The 18399-nt window shown below is 41.8% G+C and overlaps 2 protein-coding genes and 1 long non-coding RNA gene across 6 annotated transcripts in view; 2 read left to right on the top strand and 1 right to left on the bottom strand.

Annotated features, from left to right (window-relative positions):
* Positions 1 to 17403, bottom strand: part of LOC143011041 (uncharacterized) — a 35050-nt gene extending 17647 nt beyond the window's left edge. Inside the window, exons 1-7 of one of the 4 annotated variants that reach the window (XR_012964883.1) lie at positions 16536 to 17403; positions 16107 to 16398; positions 15666 to 15786; positions 14329 to 14544; positions 8215 to 8275; positions 3447 to 3520; positions 3063 to 3325 (exon numbers count right to left, since the gene is read on the bottom strand). This is a non-coding gene — a long non-coding RNA (uncharacterized LOC143011041). Of the gene's footprint in view, positions 1 to 3062; positions 3326 to 3446; positions 3521 to 8214; positions 8276 to 14328; positions 14545 to 15665; positions 16440 to 16535 lie in introns of those variants that run through there. The other 3 variants (XR_012964884.1, XR_012964881.1, XR_012964882.1) reach the window with 3 other exon arrangements.
* On the top strand, positions 4220 to 12528 carry LOC143011036 (folylpolyglutamate synthase, mitochondrial-like). Its single transcript, XM_076163693.1, has 15 exons — positions 4220 to 4382; positions 5510 to 5638; positions 5743 to 5796; positions 5976 to 6040; positions 6824 to 6938; positions 7677 to 7754; positions 7863 to 7924; positions 9007 to 9109; positions 9236 to 9313; positions 9585 to 9732; positions 10127 to 10210; positions 10314 to 10464; positions 10729 to 10804; positions 10910 to 10976; positions 11341 to 12528. Exons 1-15 carry the CDS (start codon positions 4242 to 4244, stop codon positions 11715 to 11717), a joined length of 1728 nt encoding a protein of 575 aa, XP_076019808.1. The 5' UTR covers positions 4220 to 4241; the 3' UTR covers positions 11718 to 12528.
* Positions 13580 to 18387, top strand: skp2 (S-phase kinase-associated protein 2, E3 ubiquitin protein ligase). The gene is made up of 10 exons (XM_076163694.1): positions 13580 to 13692; positions 14362 to 14621; positions 14726 to 14837; positions 15288 to 15431; positions 15618 to 15752; positions 16269 to 16367; positions 16448 to 16575; positions 17191 to 17242; positions 17397 to 17504; positions 17637 to 18387. The coding sequence occupies exons 1-10, from the start codon at positions 13679 to 13681 to the stop codon at positions 17860 to 17862; spliced, it is 1278 nt and encodes a 425-aa protein (XP_076019809.1). The 5' UTR covers positions 13580 to 13678; the 3' UTR covers positions 17863 to 18387.
* The last annotated feature ends 12 nt before the right edge of the window (positions 18388 to 18399 follow it).

Below are 18399 nucleotides of genomic sequence, written 5' to 3'. Positions count from 1 at the left end.
AGAAGTGGACCCTGTGCACGACCTTGAACTGGATAAGAGCGAGACGGGCACAGGATGAGGCAGTATGCAGGTTGCGTATGATATCGTCCCACCAGTCTATGTCCAGATGGAGTTTGAGTTTGGTCTCCCAAGCAGCCCGTGTTTTCGAGTGAGATAGGTCCCCGAGGTCCAGAATACGGCTGTAAATCTCAGATATAGTCCCACTTGGGGGAGTCCTGAACGATAGCAGGTCTTCCCACTTGAGTTGAGGGGGAGGGGAGGGGAAGTTTTGGAATTGGCTGCAGGCAAAGTGTCTGATTTGCAAGTACCTAAATAATTGGTTAGCAGGTAGTCTGAGTTGAGTTGACAGCTTGGAGAAGCTGTTGAAACTGCCATCAGAGTACAGGTCAAGGAAACATTGTATGCCTTGGTGTATGGGGGTTCAAATGATTTTGATGCTCTCCTTGGTAAGAAGATCATATTTAATCCTGGCTGTACTGCTTATGTGCATGCATGCAGAGGCAGAGAGAGAGAGACAGTTGCGTTACTGAGCACATCTGTTATTATGTCTTTCTCTCACAGTCTTTGTCTTGCTCTCCCCCATGTTCACTTCCAACAAAACCGATCAAATTCCATCTTTACAGAAACCATCCATACAGATTACTAATCAGTATGTACTGATTGTAAACTGTAGATTTTTATATCCATTGGTCAGTTCAAAAATTCAATGAGAGATTATCAAACTGTACCCTAATTTTAATAATCCACAACAACAAATGTACAATCTTTACCTTTATTAATAATGTATGCCACTGTAGGGGCAAATACCAGTTCTAAGACTTGAAAAATGTTCAGCCTAAATACAGTTTAAAAGCCTGCCGCCACATGGCTAAAACATGCACCCTTTTGTCCACAAAACAAGGAGACAACCTAGTGTTGTAGTTGATCAACCCCCTTTTCACACCTTGATGTGAAGATGTCAGAGAATCAGCTACCACGACATTGGCCAGAATGTCTCTTGCCTGTGAGGTCATTTCAAGTATGAAAGCCCAGCAGGTCCACAAAGAAGCCCTTCTTCCCCAGAAACGCTCTACAGAAACGGCTCCTCTCCAGAAAGGCTCCCTGAACCCTGAATTTTCCAATTTAGAACCCACAAGCTCAAAGGCCTGCACCTCCGTTTGCTTTCAAAAGTGTCCGACCGTGACTCAACTGGACCAAGCAGCGATTCACTTCGCCCCTTTTCCTCCTACACCACGAAGACCACTTTCCAACTTCTTCAAGCCCATAACTGAAGACTTGGAGCAAAGCTCACCAGAACGGACAAACCATCGACTCAGTGGACCCTCAGCGCAGCTGTCCAATCGATGCTCTTCAGAGAATCACAAAACGGACGTGATTCTGTTAAAGTAAGGCTTTGATGTTTGGGCAGATTAGATTTAGTCAGATTTAGATCTAAGTAGATAAATACACTCTATGCAATACTGTAACTCTAACTGTGCTTTCGAGCACTGATTCCTGCATGCTGCATGATTTCACTCTCTCTATCTCTCTCTCACTCTGCAACTCCTGGGTGACAAACCCCCTGTGGTGATAAGACACACACGTTACCTTGCACGCTAAGCTACATTACATTACGATCATTTGGCAGACGCTTTTATCCAAAGCGACTTACATTACATTACCACCCTTCGCAGAGGGGGGAGCAATTGAGGGTTCGGTGCCTTGCTCAGGGGCGCCTCGGCAGGGGCTCGAACCGGCAACCCTCCAGTTCCCAAGCAGAAGCTCTACCCACTGCCTCCTTAGAAGAAGTGAAGCCGCCAGCTAGAAGTGAAGCCGCCATCTTAGTTTGACCCAGGTCCTACTAGTGGGCGTGTTATAACTCCGCCACATCCGGCTTCATCATTCCCTCTCACACACACACACACACACACACACACACACACACACACACACACACACACACACACACACCAGCCTTTGTGTTCCTTGTATTCAAATCTGTTGTTGCCTGAACTTCTTGATATTGTTTGTTTTCTGGTTTATTCTATTGATGGTAATGACCTTAGTTATTATTGTGAGTTAATAAATCCTTTCATATTTTAACAAGAAGTGTCTGAAATTGTTTGCTCTGAATGTCTGTATGATTATCAGCCTCTACGCGCGTCAAGTGTCACCCTTCTAGACTGATTTCCAACGCAAAACTAATCTTTAAATTATTCCCATTTTATTAACTTATTAATTAATTTGACAATTTTAATTGATAATTAAGACTTATGGTGAATCTTTAAGGTTTAGGTCAATTATCTGCTATCTTGGTTCCCTGTGCCAACAAACAGGGTGGTGCCCCGAGGACTTTAATTTATTAAAGTTATTATTTTATTTTTATTTTATTTTATTTCGATAGCAATCTTTGATAAAGTAATATCACCAACACCACCATCTGTGGTTAATTTCTTTGCCATTATCTCTTCGGAAAGCTAATTTAAAAGCTGCTCAAGTATCTGATTCCCAATACACTCACATGGAAATCAATCAATGGATGATTCATCTAATGAAGTTATCAAGAGGCAAGCAACATTGCAGGTGGTTCTGCTACAGCCATTCACCTTGGAACATCAACCTTTTTAAGTATAAAATAGTACAATGGCATTGTTATTTTTTTGTCTGATACCTATATAGCAACAAAATACACAGTAGCACTCCTCACTTGTAAATAGTCTGAAGATGAAATCCAAAGTGTTAATATACAGTATATGAAGCCATTAAAGAATATTTCATTGAAACTGTTGCCATGTTGTTTGTGTATAACTAACCTATAATTGGACAGCTGCCTAACACAACTTTGCTGTTTAGACAAACCTATCTCGGCAACAAAATCAATACGATGTAGCCCTCAAGAGGACTACGGTCAGGGTCAGGATAGAGATCAAAAGCCTGCTTCAATTGTGTGCGTGGCCTTAGGCTGGCCCCCTGAGTGGACTACTCAGACTGTTGTTGCATGTGTGGTGCTCCACAATATGACCACCGTCAGAGACGACAGAACCCCTCATACATACTTGCTGCCCCCCGATGTTGTGGACGGAGGCAATGACCCAACAAGTTATTATTTTTTTCATTGTTGAAATAGGACAGAGAAATGACTATCATACCTTCTCATACTCCATTGCCTGGATCTGCAGCCATGTTTTGTGCATATGCAGCTATATTCGCTGTGCCTGCATCTCCATTTGTTGCATTGTTGCGGCACTTAGGCCTGTGTGCAGACTACCACAGGTGTGTCATTGCTCAGACATTATGCCATGATGACTTGCAGGCATGTGCTATGGCCTCAATAATGTCCCTATTTCTATTGTGATTCATGAGAAATATGAGTAGTTACCTCCAAATGCATGACTGAAGTCACAGGCCACAATGCAAAATTGAATCTAACAAGATGAGGAACTGTTTGATCAATAATGGTGTCTTACTTTTCAGACCCACCGGCGTTGCTTGTATTTGTCTCACTGCATCTCTTTGACTATCAGGAATTATGTACACAAACCTGTACACAAACACAGAAACCGGATGAACACTCTTCTTCTTGGTGTTGTATTGCCGGCAGACCAGACGCTACTGTGGCGCATTAATGCCTCTGGTGGGCTGAAGTTGAAACTCCAACAAAGTCCCTGTTGATGATTCTGTAGTGTAAACATACAGTATGACCTACTTTTCTAGATCGCATATCCAGATAATGACTGGTGTTATTGCACGGTGTATGAATGTCCTCCGAACGGTAAGATGTTTTTTTTTAAAAGCTCCTTTTTTTCAAAATTGTGTAGTGAATCTGCTGTAATAAAGTTACACAGTTTATAAATTCCTACCATCTGAAACTGTACAATAGATGAATAAGTGATCAGCTATTCAACACCCAAGTTGCAATGATCAATATGTAAACAGTTATCGGTTAAACATTACAATAATAGTCAATATAACAGTTATATGTTACTCTTTAGGATTTCATACACGTGGGGGGAATTGCCATTAAATACACATGCTGTCAGTAACATGCCAAAAACATGTATACACGCCCTCAATGGATTCGGCCAATCACTCGTCGTGCACAGCTCATTGCTCATGAATATTCATAATTTAGACCAAGCGCTTTGACGGCATCTCTGCTCAGCCAATCACGAAGCAGTATTCTGAGCCCCGCCTCATGAATAATGGCCTGCCCTCGACTCGCCTACTAAAAGTACTTGGCCCCATGTACGAAACGGATACCCATGATGGTGTTCTTTTCTGGCGGGAAGCGTTTAGGCGCCTTTTGTGTCACACGGTTCCGGGGGCTGTACTGTCCGACGGGCTTTTCGATCAAGTATTACAGCACGAAGATAGCACCTCAGTTACCAGAGATGGAGTATCAGGTAGGAACTGAACGTGTCCACGTTGCTCCGCTCTAAACTGGCTGCAGCTAGCTCGCCGTCACCGCTATCTGTCAAGTTTATAACCCAACTCTTGAGTATTAGACAGTGTCCATATGGATGGAAACATGGCTGATACGCTACAAGAAGCGGGATATAACTTAAGTCGGTGCGTTTGGTTTAAAAGGTGTGTTTTGTAGAGTAACGGACACGACCAACATTATCTTCAGTGTGTCGACACACCACACACGCTGTTATCAGCCTTATTACCGACAGCACGTCAAAGTTCAAGCCAGTCTGCTAACACGTGGTTTAGTATCGCGACATGTCTTCTAGCATTTCAGTTAACTTTTTGTGTTGGTCTAAGAATGACTGATGGAAATTTGTTTTGAATGTATGTGAGCGTGAGTAAGCAACGCCGTGTACCAAAGCTATTCATTTAGATACGAGTTGCCTACGCAGCAAAGACAAAGTAAAATTAGCTGCAAAACTACATCACTAATCATTGTGTCCACTCCCCCTTCCTTCATGATCATCATCATCATCTACTATCAACATCCCATTCATTCATTGTTCCGACTCAGGGAATAATGTATACAAACAATCGATGGTTGGATTTGGGTTCACACTTTAACGTTTACCTGAAGTACAAAATGTAAACAAACGCCACGCGCTTGGAAACTGTTGGAGTGAAGGAGTGAAGATAGCATATCAGTGATCAAACATAAAAACACGGAAAACTCCATCTCGAGGCTTCTCTAGCATGGAGAATTCTTTAGCGATTGCCAAACTGAAAAGTATGATATAAACAGGGAGGAAATGCCACTTTTGGCGCAATGTGGGAATCCAACCAGCAGATAGAGCATCAGAGAAAGGGTAGAAACCACAAAGGAGGAAGGAAAGTTTAGAATTAGTTGGTGTCACTACCTGCTAACATGACGCTTACAAATTGTCATAGATATATATATCTATATCTATAGATATATATATCTATATCTATATAGATATATATATATATCTATATAGATATATATATATATCTATATCTATTACATGTAATATACTATCATGATATCAACAAGTGTCATCAGTGATATGTTTGACTAATGTGCTCTTTGATTTTGACATAGGATGCTATCTGCACTCTGAACACACTGCAGACCAATGCCAGTGCACTGAAACAGATATGGCAAGAGCGTGGCCTCCCTCAGTTCCAGCTCCAGACCATGAAGGTCTACCTGGAAAGAGCTGGCCTCAATGTGAGTAGTTTTGATATAGTGATAGATATTGGATATAGTTTATGGTGCTTTATCACTTACAGTGGTGATTACGCTCTTTGTGTGTGTGTGTGTGTCTCTCAAAGGTGGAGGAACTAGACCATCTTAATATGATCCATGTGACTGGAACAAAGGGCAAGGTAAGCAAACCAGACACGAGTTAGTCTATCTATGCTCAGATTTGACTTAATCTAAAAGTTGTACAGATGCTTGTTGTCTGCTTTCATTGAGAGACAACAAACGATGGTGTAAACGGTGGAGTTTATGGTGTAAACTATCACAGCTGAAGAAGAGTGATGTCTGTTTTTATCTCTTTTAGGGCTCAACGTGTGCTTTTACAGAGCAGATTTTGAGAAGTTATGGATTCCGCACAGGGTTTTATAGGTAAAACTGCATCCTCAACTCAACTAGTTTCTCTACTTCCTCACAGAACTTTTATCATCTATTCACCAACCAATTGCCTATGCAGGAAAAACCCCACACAAAACAGTCTTTTCCTGTCCGCCTGTAGCTCCAATAGTTTTGAAAACAATACTGCAAACTTACAGCAGTGATGTCATTTAAACTACCTGATCACACAGATGTCATCATAACTGGCAAAATCTTCCCTCTGTTGCTTTGTTTGCTTTTTCACCCACTTTTCAGGCGTATGACGACACATTAGTTATCGTTATTGCACATTGCACTTGTAACCTTGTCCTCCTTATGTACTTATCCTCATATGTACTGTTCCCCCCATTGTATGTACTTCGTACCTCTTATTGTGTGTACTTATCGTGTACTCATTATCTACTTGCATTCTTGCACTTTTTCATTATTGCACTAGTTGGGTGATTTCTGATTTCTGGGTCTTGTTTCCATGCTGTACTGTAACTGTTGCACAGTAATTTCCCTCAGGATAATACAATTTCATCTTGTCTCTTATCTCTTATCTTATTATTGTTTTTCCCTTGATGTATAAAAACTATCTCCAAAATGTTTTATAACCTCATGCCACATTATGTCTGATTTAAAAACAACAACCAAAATCTTCAACATGATGGTTGTGTGTGTGTGTGTATATGTCATGTGTAAAATGGCACATTCTAATGTTTTATATCTGTGCCACGGCATGTATTAATGTACAAACAGAGTTGATTTAATCTGGCATGGCCTCCTTTCTTGCAGTTCCCCACATTTGGTCCAGGTCAGGGAGAGGATCCGAATCAATGGGCAGCCTATTGGAAAAGAGCTCTTCACCAAATACTTCTGGCAGATTTATACACGACTGGATGAAACTAAGGTAGGCCGTGTGATAGGGTGCATATACATGATGGAGTTATTTATATACTTAAAGCTGTTGCATTGAGTGGGAATGTGTGGGAAGCACCTAGACTAGACCTGCCTAGTAGTTAATCATTCACTACATGTCACTGGTGAAATGCTTCAATCAACCATTGCTAATGAGGAAGTGGTGGGAAGCATTCCAAACAGATAATTGAATGAATGCCCCTTTTTCTATTAGCTCAATTAGACCTTGCTCAACTCTACCCAGGATTGTAATTGGGTTCAATTTGTAAACGTGACCCCACAGGACCATCAGACACTGCTGACACAGTTGCTGCCATTGCCATTACATATGGCCGGGCAGATGGCTGTACGTTTTCAGTTTATCCCTGTGATGCACAACATTTTTCTTTTACATATGTTGAGGTACTGTGTATTTTAGGAAACAAAGAAATATAAGCATTCGGAAATCTGCAACATAGTAAGAACTCGAAATGTATCCTCCATGACATTTAAGGTTCTCAATCCTCCAAAATTCTTCATAATGGATATACAAGAGAGGCAACGGTAACATTGACGTGAAAAAATATTAATTCTAATAAACGCATACATATTAAATAAACACACACACACACACACTTCTAAAAGGTTTGCTTGCTGTCCTTGCTTCAGTGTAGATTATAGCCATATATATAGCCAAACATTGAAAAAGAGATGCAGCGTTGTTCAATGTCCTTTACTTTGACCTCCACAGGACGCTCACGGAGGGGCAATGCCCCCCTACTTCCGTTTCCTCACCATTTTGGCCTTCCACGTGTTCCTTCAGGAGAAGGTACATTAATACATTTGTCAGCAAATTATTTTAGGTACCAAGAAAACAAATACATGGATTGACTTGGTGGTCCTCAAGCTCAACCCTATTCTTCTTTCTACGCATTAGGTAGATTTAGCTGTTATTGAAGTTGGGATTGGTGGAGCTTATGACTGCACTAACGTAATAAGGTAAGACTTCCCCATGAGAATGCCCTAGGTTGTTTTCTAAGTGGTCAAGTAGAATGTTGTGATGAGGAGATGGCCGAGGTCCAAGGTTCTAGCAGAGTTGAGAGCCTTCTTTTATGGTAGTAAGCTATCAGACCAGGTTTGGTTGGATACTAATTACATTCTAACCCTCTACAGGCCTGCTTAAGGCGAAACGGATCACACTACTGCTAAATCTCCTGAAAGAGCGCAATTTTTTTGTGATAGGCGAAAATGGCCCAATAGTCGTCCTTTTTTTTTTTTTTTAAACTCACCCAGAGAATGGCCAAGGAGGACTTCACTAGAACATAGGCGCAGATCTGCAATAGGTGGAAACTGCGAAACATACCACAAAGCAGAAAAAGAGAGATATCAGGTCACTGAACAGCAGCATGCACTGATTTTTGCTCTGTAATTTCCATGATTTTTGTCAAACTTAACATTTCTTTTTTCTCTCCCAGTAATCACAACTTTTACACTTTTCAATTATATTCACAAAGTTTAAATAGATCAGGACAAACAAACACAAACAATATGCATGAAAACAACCTCTATTTTCTTGTGTCTCAAGGCATGGCCTGGAGACGAGCATGCACGCTTTACACCCAGCCACTGCTCTCTACTTCACACTCCCAGTATGTATGAAAATAAAAGAAATGAGGAGGAACAACACATTATCATGCAATCGCATAAAGCCGGAGGGACTGGTTAACCCACAGTTCTGCAGGCTTGTACTGTAGGACTTACAATGGCGTCGAGAGCACCACGTCTAAGTCAATTGTGTTCCAAGTCTGAATCGTAGGTAGCAGCAGACACTCCTGAATATGGAGGAGGGCATTTTGGTATCAACTCATATCTGAACTGAATCTGACCCTTATTTTGGATTATGACAGTGATTTAGTATGTTATAAAACAGGAGATAACGGCTGAAGTGCAATAATAATAATACTACTGTTTAAGACTGTAGCCAGATATAACAATGAGATGCAGTGTCCAGAAATGATCCTTACAATTCATTTTAAAGTTTGTTCCCCTCTTGTTCTCTTTGTCTGTCCCTTTCACAACAGGAAACCATGGGTGTGTGGCATCTCCTCTCTGGGTATCGACCACACTCAGATTCTGGGCGACACAATTGATCAGATAGCTTGGCAGAAAGGTGGCATCTTCAAGGTGTGTGTGTGTGTCGTTCTTCACAATCCTGGACTACTGGACCGACTCATGAAGGTGTAATTGAAACTGCCCTGTAATTGAAAATACTTAAGTCTATTCTCTTCTTCTCTGCCAACGTGTTTCCAGCAAGGGGTTCCTGCTTTCACTGTCAAGCAGCCAGAAGAAGCAATGACTGTACTCAAGGACAGAGCCAAGGAGATAAAGGTACATATTGTGACCCTAACTCCCCTTTTCTTCCAATATATCCGATTTGTTATGATCAAAAGAGTATTTCTTGTCTTTTATGTGTAAGTAGACGGGTGAGTTGAAGCCTTAAGAGTTAGCACCCCTTCTTTGGCCCCCTTTTTCTTGGAGTACTTCATCTAGACTAAATAAATCCGGTTGCTTTTAACTACTTCTACAGCTAGAAATGACCTGGTTGACAAAGAACCTCGTTGCTCACTTTTATTTCATATTAACCAACCTGTTGTTTTAGTGTCCTCTGCGGACATGTCCAGAGCTGGAAGACTACCAGACAGCCTGTGGACCTCTGCATTTGGGCCTAGCAGGGCAGCATCAGCGCTCCAATGCCTCCCTCGCCCTCCATCTCAGTCACACCTGGCTGCAGAAGAGGTTCCGACCAGGTGAGACCAATTTCCTTTCCAATCCTCTTGCTGACCAGAGAGAACACAACGTCTAACGCCTATAACACGTTCTCCAAGATCACTGCTTTTTAGTAGTAACATTAAGATTATGGAATCCACTACTTCATCTCAGTCTGGATGGTCCTCTATATGTTTACGCAGACACACAGTCTACCCTCCTGTTTGTATGTTGACAAAAGATAATGTTCCTCATTCGTTCTGTCCTGCTTAGGTAGGAGACAAACAGCTGAGCTACAAACTAAAAAGCTAAAGACATGGAATACAACTTTTGAGAGGTTTTGTGCTTGTAGCTGTGTTCTCATAGGGTCAGCTACACGTTCAGTTCAAATGTTGCTCTCAATTTTCATTAAAGATTGATATCCTCCTCCAACAGATGAAAACTTTTGCCTCAGCGATGATGAGAATGCAGGGATACCTCAAGCAACTGGCTTTAAGCCGAGCCCCACCATGGTGAAAGGTGAGTCCTGATGAAAGAACACAGTCACATCTAAGGAATTAAATGTTATTTTTTTTACTATTAATGATGAATTCCTTTTGATCCATCCCTCCATTTTCTGCAGGGCTAGCAAATACAAATTGGCCAGGAAGGACCCAGAAACTGAGACATGGAGCGATAACCTATTTCCTGGACGGTGCTCATACCATGCGTAGTATGCAGGCTTGTGTTGACTGGTTCAGAGAAACTGCAGTTCCTGATGAAAGAAATGCACGGTGAACATCTCTCCCTCTCTTGATAGAAAACCCTCTGCTTCTGTCAATTTGATTTGCCTTTGATAATGAGGTCTGTTTAGCTTCAATCACTAAACGTTGCAGTGCGAGTAGTCGACTTTTCTAATGCCTGCAAGTTGACTCACTGTAGGTTGGCACACAACATGCCCGTATGTCAGTGGATGAGAGCAGGACGTTATGGCTGCAGTCAGGAATAGTCCAGTCATGGAATTTAATTGAATTTAACCTTTGCGTGATTTGTTGTAGTGAACCTATCGCCAGAGTTTTGTTGTTTAATGCCACAGGAGAGAGGGACTCAGCTGCCCTGCTGAAACTGCTCGTGGTCAGTACAACTGGTTCAATGCCTGTTATTCACAATCACTTCTGGAGATTTTGGTTGCTTAGGTTTTGTATTGACTTTCTTTTTCTGCTTGTCTTCCCTTTTTAGCCATGTCATTTTGACTTTGCTGTATTCTGCCCCAACATCACTGAAGTGGTCACCTTGTGTAACGCTGGTACAGTCTTTTCTCTAGCATCTCCCTCCTGGCTACTTGTTGTTGGAAGCTTGCATTAAATTCTGTCTTAAAGATTTATAGGATGGTACTGGTAGTTTTACATGTTTTAGGTTTGAAACTGCATATTGCATGTCTAATACTGCTTTTACAAGCTTCTGTCAACTGTTCAAATGCATCCTGTTACAGCTGGCAGTACTTTGTCATGTCTACGCTAAGTTTTTGAAATTCATTGGTGTATGTTTACGATTAAGTATTTTAATCAGATTAAACAATTAGTTAGCCATCTCTAGACGCATTTCCCAACCTGGCAGACTCATGATACATAACGTCATCTCTCTCCACCTCTCGTTTTTTCATCTCTCAGACGAGAAGAATTTCAATATTTCTTTGAAGAGCATGTTGACTCGCTGCTTCGACAATGAGAGGAGCTGGCATCTTCACAACCCCATGGGGGATAGAGCTGACTCAGAAGAACTCATCCACGGCAGCCTGCCCATGGTACCGGAGAGGAAAACCAATACCTTGGTCTTCCCCTGCATCCTCAGTGCCCTTCAGTGGATCACCCAGGGAAGGGATTCACTGGTGACCAATTCAGGCAACAGAGTCTTCCAAGTTAAAGCAAGTGTCGAAACCAAAGCTGCTTTTCTCCGCGATGCAGCTGAGCTCCATGTCCTCGTCACTGGAAGTCTCCACCTGGTTGGAGGTGTGCTCAAACACCTAGACCCATCTTTGTCTAAGTAAATAGGTTACTTCAATGATAAATATCTGGGTGCAAATGGTTTTGATGCTGTCCTTGGGAAGAAGAGCGTTTTTAATCCTGGCTATGCTGCTTATGTGCATGCATGCGATGAGAGAGAGACGTGCTTGGCAAAACAGGGATGGATTATAAACTGTTCTGTTAAGAAACCATCCATACATACATATTTATTCATTTGTGGGCGCACAAATGAATAAATAACTATAACCCTGCTGGGGTTCAGTAACCATAATTTAGTTTTGCTTCTCATCCTGCAATAGGAGAAGCTGATAAATAGCCAGTGTTAAAAATAGTCATTAATATAATACCCTCCCCTTTAAAACTGTACCAGAATCAATCTACTGACTCATTCTAGTTCCAGTGTAAAAAAACTAAAAATGGTTGCTGCCTTGCTCAATGGACAGTGATAAGTGTTTACAGGAGAGAGATTTGTTGTCCCAAAAAGAACCGTTATTGTGTCAATCATGTCTTAAGTTGTGTTGCTGTCATTGGGACAAGATGGCTCCAGGCCTCCTGCAGAGCCCAGCTTCACCCAGAGCCTTAAGGACGACTGCATGCACCAAGCTCACGTGTTTAATACGCGTTTACTACAAACCCAATGTGTCAACACAAACTTTGTCCTGTTGCCATTTCAGGTCATTTATATAGAAGACAGCAGGTACATGAGCCCCACTGAGGGCTGCATGGACTGACGATGTCTTTTGGTTTTCATAATATATTGGCACAGTTACAAAATTGCCACTGACTTTTTACAGTGTATGCCTTTTTTCCCATTTATACCGCATTTTACAGTGTGCCTCATACACAAGGCCTACTCGTCATTTGGCAGTAGATTTGTAATATTCTAAGGGTGTAGCTTATAGCCTCATCCCCCAAAACACGATAAGAAGGTGTAGAACATAGAAGGATCCATTTACCATCTCCTAACTTTTAACTCGAGCCTCTTTATTTGTTTTACTCATGAGTCACTTGTGTATTTAAATGGTTCTCCCATTAACATATATGCAGCATATGCCAACATCTGAAAGATGGCTATAATTTCTTGATTCCCAATACACCCACATTGTACTTCATCTAATGAAGTGCTTCTGTTACAGCCATTCACCTTGGAACATCAACTTTAGTTTTTTTATTTAATTTTAAGTCCAATGGCTTTGTTCTCTGTGTCTGAGTATCTACAAAGCAACAGCAAACACAGTAGAACTCATCACTAGTAAGAAGTCTGAAGGTGAAATCTAAAGTGTTAATATATAAGAGCCCATTAAAGAATATTTAAATGAAACTTAATGTGTTCCTTATGTGCATGCCTTCCTTTCTCAGATCCAGACAGCCGCCTAACACAACTTTGTACTGTATGTATGCAAAACATGAATATAGGGGGCCTGGTAGATGTTTACATCATGCACATTAAGTTCCATCTATTGATGCTTTTGCTGATTGATAATAGGTGATAGCCAACAGTTTTTTCTCTTACCATTTATTGACATTATGGTGTAATAAACTGATAATGTCAAGTCAATACTCCATATGGCATCCAACATAAAACTAAAAATATGAACACGTTACGGATCCAACAGTTTTGTTCTTGCGGCATCAATTACTTCAGTATTCCATGTTTTTGTCATGAAACTTGGAGAAACTGTTTAATAATTATATTAAATTTAACTTCAGAAACTATGACTACCATCAGGTACTACTACTTCTAATAATAATAAGTTTTTCATATTTCTCCTAGTTTCCCCATCCTTTTTCCTGTTCAGATGGGGGCGGTACTGCATCAAATAGCTGGTAGAAGAAGAAGAAGGAGAACTAAATCTGCGCATGCGTGCTCTGACGTCACCCCGGTCAGCCTGTTGCGCGGGATTGAAAGAAAGTGCTCTGTGGAGAACACATGAGTATAATAGCTGTGCTGCATGTATGATTCATTTTGTTCCAAACCGCGGAGATGTCAAAGTACAGGTATGTTTGTGGATGTGTTAGTTAAGTTTGATCGTGTGATCGGTGTAGAAAGGAGCAATCATAGGCTTGCAACACATGGTTACTTTCTCGTGTGTTCCTGACTGAGGGTGATACGTAATTTATCTGAACAAATTTTGCATGAATTGGTCCTCTTAAATGTCAGCATTGATTCATGTGTTTCATTGAGTCTTGGCATAACGATCTGATAATATGGCGCTTTAACCTGTGGCCGCCATTCATCCACACGGAATACAAAGGTGCAATACACAACAGGCTTGGCTCTTCTTTTGCATAATACACACAGAACATTGTAAAGGTCTTTTCTTTTCTTCTTAAGATTGGAATCAGATCAAACGAATCGAAACTTTAATCTTGACGTTTCACTCCAAAAAGGTTTCTTTACTTTAGTTAGAAACTTTAGTTCTGAAATATGCAGAAATGGACAAATGGTTGAAAGTTACATGTTCAAATGTTTAGATGAGGGGATCTAACTAACCTGTATTGTAATCAGGCTTATAAGAATACAACTTTACTGTCAAATAATAATAAAAACCCACTGAGTTGTCTTGTTTTGTAAAGTTAAGTATCTTATTCTGAAACCATAGTGTTTGTAGAGAGTATTGCATCATCTCTAACCTTATTAATGGATGATCTTGTCCTTCCACTCAGCTGGCCATTGCAGGAGCTGCCCTGCTTGAGTCTTCAGGGTTCTGTGTCTCAACCCAAGAAGAGCAATAAGCGCAAGTCCAGGAGCTGCCTGGTCCTCGGTGACGGCCTGGACGTGGAGAGCACTCCCACCGAGCTCATCCAGCACGACCTCACGCTCCACAACCCTCACACCACGCAGCTTGTCTGCAAAGGGAAAGAGAACGACAGTAACCATTTTGTTTTGGCCCGACGGCCGCGGAGGAGGAAAGAAGCCACATTAGGTTACTCTAAACTTCTTGATCTACTTTAAACTGAAGCAGTTTGCTATATGGATCTGTCTTTCTTTGCTGCGTATTCACATTCATGTTTGTCTTGTTCCTGACAGATTTTTCATGGGACCATCTACCAGATGAGCTTCTTCTTAGGATCCTGTTTTACCTCCCTCTGCAGGATCTCCTCAGGATGTCCACAGTCTGCAGGCGCTGGCATCGTTTAGTGTGAGTTTACAACTGCTCACTACATGAAACCACTGATTCAGGCTGATGGTTTTCTCCCCCCATAGTCTACTTTTTTGGGACAGATTTCTAAAGCATTACAATAGTATATTTTGCAAATGATCCAGAATGCAGCAGCTCATCTGGTCTTCAACCAGCTCAAAGCAGTTCATATCCCTCCATTGGCTCTCAGTTAAAAGCCTTAATGTTCACCTACACAGCTGCTTTGGCAGCCATTTATCTTTTGTAAAGCAATGCATCAAATAGTTTCAGACATTTTCCGGTCTGTGAGAACACAGCTGCATTCTGCCACCATAAGTGAAGAGAAGAAGGAGACCACCTACAGCCAGTCGCACAAGAGTGTGTCTGCATGCCTGACACCCGATTTTATGAGGCTCAGTCTTAAGCATTTGTTCTTTTTCATGTTCCTAACTGGTCTGTTTCCCATCCCAGGTTTGACGAGTCTCTGTGGCACAGTGTGGATCTGGAGGGATTGACCAACATGGGCCCTGCTATGCAACAGGTGCTGAAAACTGGCGTCCGCCGGCTGCGCTGCCCTCGCTCCTTCATTGAAGATCAGTACTTCACAGGCACAAGGTGAGTCATGGCAGATCAGATAGGTGGTTTGAAAATGTCTGGAGGCAGAATCTCTGTGGTCTCCTTTTAAATACTAGTGCTCACTTTTAGTGCCTTTAAAACCAAGACCCTCAACACATCTCTGCAGTCGTACAGAGAAAGTCTGACGTAGAATAAACACGTGTGCTTCTTTTTCTCTGTGTTCAGCTCTTTGCAGATCGTTCAGCTGGACCTCTCCAGTTCAATTCTTCCTACCTCGGCCCTGGAGAGCATCATCTGTCACTGCCGGCTGCTGGAGTGTCTCAGTCTGGAGGGCCTGCAGCTTTCTGATAGCATCATCCAGTGAGTCTGTGCAGGAAACGCATACTGGAGGTGTCTGTGTGGCAAATGGAACAAGAGAGAGTTGAGGACAGTTTTACTACCAGAACAGCTTATTGGCTTTGGCATTGATCCTCATGCGTTGTCCATAACAACCATTCTGCAAACCCTCCTCAGTAAAAACACACTTTAGCAACTAGACGAGCCAACACAGCACTTAAACAGCCTGAAACCTCACATGCAAGAGCTTTTTGCAACAGTGTTCCTGCATCCAAATATAAAATGATTTGGCAAACCCCCCTAGATGAATAAATGAACAGAACTACAATCTTAGAGAGGACATCAGCTTCCATCGTCTGTGTAGAGCCGGATACCCACGCATCATTTGTTCAGTGTTTCAGCCAATACAGTTTCAGCAGGTGAGCTTTCCAAAATGGCATCCCATGCTTGGATTGGCTTGGATTGTGGTCAGACCTGTATAGGAATCTAATCTTTGCCATCATGGTGTCATATTCACTGAATGTTGTGTTTGTTCCTCAGCTCTTTATCCATGAATCCCAACATCCAGCAGCTGAATCTGAGCGGATGTTCCAGCTTCTCGGCTCAGTCTGTGGGCGACATGCTCGAATCCCTGCACCAGTAAGAAGCTCCGCCCACTTCATCCTCATCCCTGGAACGGAGCGATGCAGAGGGATTTGATTGTTTTTCCTCCTTTGCAGATTGAAGCAGTTGAACATATCGTGGTGTGACTTCAGTGACAGTCATGTGAGGAATGTGGTCGGCGGTCTGAGCTCCAGTGTCACTCACCTCAACCTCAGCGGCTACAGACAGAACCTCACTCTGCCAGGTAAGGAGGGATGAGTGCTGGTATGGAATCTGTCCAGGGTCATGGGCTGGATTCATAGTGAAGCACTTGAGTGAAGTTTTCATGCTGTTGAAGTTCTTCGCCCCCCTGCTAGAAATCCAGCGTTTGAGATTTTAGTCAAATGGTGGAATGTTTACCAGGTTTACCAACAGTTCTGCCATTACGGGGAAATGGATAAAGCTCCTTAAGAATTGTTGTGGTACAAGACTTTCACAGCCCCTCTTCAATGAAGTAGAACATTTTCAATTAATCTATGTATTCTACTATAGGTTATCAGTTGTATACCTGCAAACCTTTTCCAAGACAAACATCTTTGATAAATCACAGCAATGTTGTGAATTCTCTAATTCACAGGATAAAATCATTTTCATTTGTATGCATTGTCAAAAAAGTGACTCAGTAGAACATGAGCCTAAGGAATTCACCCTTTTGTAGATTTCCAATTGACCCAAACTACATATTTTAAACTTGCCTTCTGTACGAATAGGTAGAAACCTTTGTGATTTCACTGAGTCATAGCAGTTGTCACGTGTGTTCAACTGCACTCTTATTGATCAGTAAACTCCTTTTAACAATGTAACATCGTCTCTTTAACAGATGTGAAGCTACTGGCTCTGCAATGCCCCAATCTTCAAACGCTAGATTTAAGGTAAGAGTGGATTCCTCCTGGAGTATTTGTCATTTCTATCAGTACACAGTTGTAAGAAAGTATTTCTCGCAGATACAATGCACGAGACAACCTCATATTTTCAACACCACCATTTGAGTGATAACACTGATGTCTGTGTTCTGTTGTATTTCAGTGACAGCGCTCTGCTCACGGCTGATAGCTTCCCTGCTCTTGCTCAACTGAAAAATCTCCACCATCTCTCGTTGAGCCGCTGCTATCTCATCAATTTAGCTGCCCTGACGTAAGTTCATCCCCTGCTATCACACACACACACACCATCAACAGTAAAACCTGCAGACGTGCATAAATGGACCACACTGTGTAAATGTTGGTGGTAATTCCACCCTTTAACTGTGTTTGTATGTACTTCTAGTGACTTCAGTGCAGCATTCCCTGCATTGCGACAGTTGGATGTATTTGGACTCGTCAATGAAAGTCACCTGACTACATTGAAGACGGGAATGGCTCACATCTCCATCAACTCCAGGCCTTTCTCCAACATTGCCCGTCCCACACCCACAACATGTGACAGCCCAGTGAGCCCGTACCATGAGTTTAAGATGTGGAACAGGAGATGCAGACTGAGGGTTATGTTCTAGTCGTCGCCACATACAAATTGCGTTGTGCTTTTCAAGATTTTTGGTTGTCTTTTGTTACAGCAAATTGTTGTGTAGTGATCGATTAAAATTCCCAATGAGTCACATTCCCAGTGAGACTTCAACCAAATCTGGGTTCGTTTTAAACTGTTAGAAAGTTCATATAGGAGAGGGAAGAGGGTCAATTGTCTTCATTCCAGTATTTTGTAATGGTCAGTCAGTGAGACAGTTGACTCACATTTTCATACAAATTGCACAAGTGCCCTGTTGTTGTTATCCCTTCCTTTAGATAGCAGTTGAACTCAATCAGTGGATTGTGAAATAATATTTGAATCGTGAAGCTCTGGTTATTCCTGCTGGATGACATTGTTGCTAGATGTGAAATATGTTTACTGTCAGACAATGTGTACCATTTGTCTACTGTTGTAATGTTATTAATGGCATTTTAAAATAAGCTCATGTCAACAGTTGTGGATCTCTATTGCACTATTTGTCAGTAGGAGTGGTCTTTTAGCCTCTCATTTTGATGATCATTAAAAC

Source organism: Genypterus blacodes, unplaced genomic scaffold (genome assembly GCF_046128005.1).
Source record: "Genypterus blacodes isolate CSIRO-AG114 ecotype Tasmania unplaced genomic scaffold, CSIRO-AGI_Gbla_v1 ptg000133l_1, whole genome shotgun sequence".
Taxonomy (NCBI): Eukaryota; Metazoa; Chordata; class Actinopteri; order Ophidiiformes; family Ophidiidae; genus Genypterus; species Genypterus blacodes.
The sequence above is the reverse complement of the archived record's forward strand: the minus strand, read 5'-3'. Positions and strand labels throughout refer to the sequence as shown.

Excerpts from the sequence above, each read along its gene's own strand:
- LOC143011036 (XM_076163693.1), top strand. The coding sequence starts at position 4,242 with ATGATGGTGTTCTTTTCTGGCGGGAAGCGTTTAGGCGCCTTTTGTGTC. Across the intron at positions 6,939-7,676 it reads CACGACTGGATGAAACTAAG|GACGCTCACGGAGGGGCAAT; the intron begins GTAGGCCGTGTG and ends TGACCTCCACAG. Across the intron at positions 9,110-9,235 it reads AGAAAGGTGGCATCTTCAAG|CAAGGGGTTCCTGCTTTCAC; the intron begins GTGTGTGTGTGT and ends ACGTGTTTCCAG.
- skp2 (XM_076163694.1), top strand. Across the intron at positions 14,622-14,725 it reads GAGGAAAGAAGCCACATTAG|ATTTTTCATGGGACCATCTA; the intron begins GTTACTCTAAAC and ends TGTTCCTGACAG. Across the intron at positions 17,505-17,636 it reads ATCAATTTAGCTGCCCTGAC|TGACTTCAGTGCAGCATTCC; the intron begins GTAAGTTCATCC and ends ATGTACTTCTAG.